At 46.8% G+C, this 1,417-nt stretch overlaps 1 protein-coding gene across 1 annotated transcript in view; it reads right to left on the bottom strand.

The window, feature by feature from the left end:
* LOC115949012 (zinc finger protein 436-like) overlaps positions 1-936 on the bottom strand; it is an 8,858-nt gene extending 7,922 nt beyond the window's left edge. Inside the window, exon 1 of the mRNA XM_031065097.1 lies at positions 609-936. Coding sequence (XP_030920957.1) covers positions 609-705 — 97 coding nt within the window. The 5' untranslated portion in view covers positions 706-936. The remainder of the gene's footprint in view (positions 1-608) is intronic.
* Positions 937-1,417: the final 481 nt, after the last annotated feature.

Genomic DNA, 1,417 nt, shown 5'->3' with positions numbered 1-1,417 from the left:
CTGCTGAACAATCCACTGAAATGAGGAACACAACATTTCACCACGGGATGGGATCAGATCATCTGTTAGCAGAAAAAGGAGGAGTTTGTGGAAAATTAAATGACTCAAACTGCTGTTTGCAAGGAGATGACAATGGAAAAGTAGAAAAACAGAAAACAAAGGAAAAAAGAAAGCAGCTCATGCACCAATCCAAATGTGAATAGGATGGGAATTGGACACAGTTTTGTTGCTCCCTGGCAGACCATGGGTTAAACGAATGCTGTTTCTCCTCTGATGTGCTACAACAACTCTCATCTTTTCACCATCCTCGACACCTTGAGAGTGCGGCTCATCCAGAAGGTGAGCAAGGGGATTGTTGTAGAGGATAATATGATGATTGGCTCTTGGAATTAAGGGATTAATATTTTGTGTATGTTAAGAGAAGTTTTGTTGATGCGTGGTTATGCTATTGTAGTTTATTATTTGGACAACCTCTGTTCTCCTCGTTGTTCCCTATCCCCTCGTGTACTGTTGCCACTTGAGAGCCTCGGTTGTCAGCGTTGTCGGGGTCACGTGGGCAGGCACACGTGCCCCTAGCATGGGGCAGGTAGAAATGGGGAACACCTCACCTCCAATCGAGTTGCATGAAGTTCTCCACCAATGACGGCAAGGAAGACTTGACTGGCATTTGGGAGGTGCCAGGGTTGACTGATGAGACACCAGCATAGAAAAGGTGGAGCAGCCATTTAGTGGATGAGCATCTGGCAGACAGCCATGCTGGCAGCACTCTCCCTTTTACCGTATTCAGTCCTTTGTTGTGTTTGTTTTAGTTTAATAAAGCTTTAAAATTTTTAAATGAGCAGTCGTTTCTCACAGGTAGCAGCCAGGCCTCCTGATCCAGAAACGGCTACAGAAGGACAGGGAATGAGGTAATTAAAAACAATCCCAAAACCAAAGAGGACCCAGTAAGAAAAAATAAGTCAGTGTGAGAATCTGCCTGGAGATAGGGCCAAGGACTTGTAGTAACGGGACAAACCATCAGTTTCAGAAAATGTTACTAATTAACACAGACTGCTGCTCAGACTAAGTCCCGCTGAATTCCTCAGCCTCGAGCAGAAAAAAGACTTAACAGAACCACGAATAGCGGATGTTATATGGGGGGGAGGGTTTGCATCTTAAGGGAGACATGCAGTAGGCAGATCAGGAAGTCTGAACCTTCCAAATACCTCAGCCAGTGGGCAAAGGGAGAGGGAGATGAGGCTGGGAAAATGAGGACAAAAAGGAGGCTGCGAACTACAACAATGGCAGAGACCGCACGGCAAATGTCCCACGGCCTCTCCCTCTGCTCAGCAATAAAGTCACTTTTACAGGACTCCTCTGGCTCCTCTGGCCACAGAATCCTCCGGCCACGGGAATTTCCCCAGACAGCCCCGGCCAC

The sequence above is a fragment of the Geospiza fortis genome, unplaced genomic scaffold, assembly GCF_000277835.1.
Source record: "Geospiza fortis unplaced genomic scaffold, GeoFor_1.0 scaffold290, whole genome shotgun sequence".
NCBI lineage: Eukaryota > Metazoa > Chordata > Aves > Passeriformes > Thraupidae > Geospiza > Geospiza fortis.
This window is presented reverse-complemented; position numbering and strand designations above follow the sequence as displayed.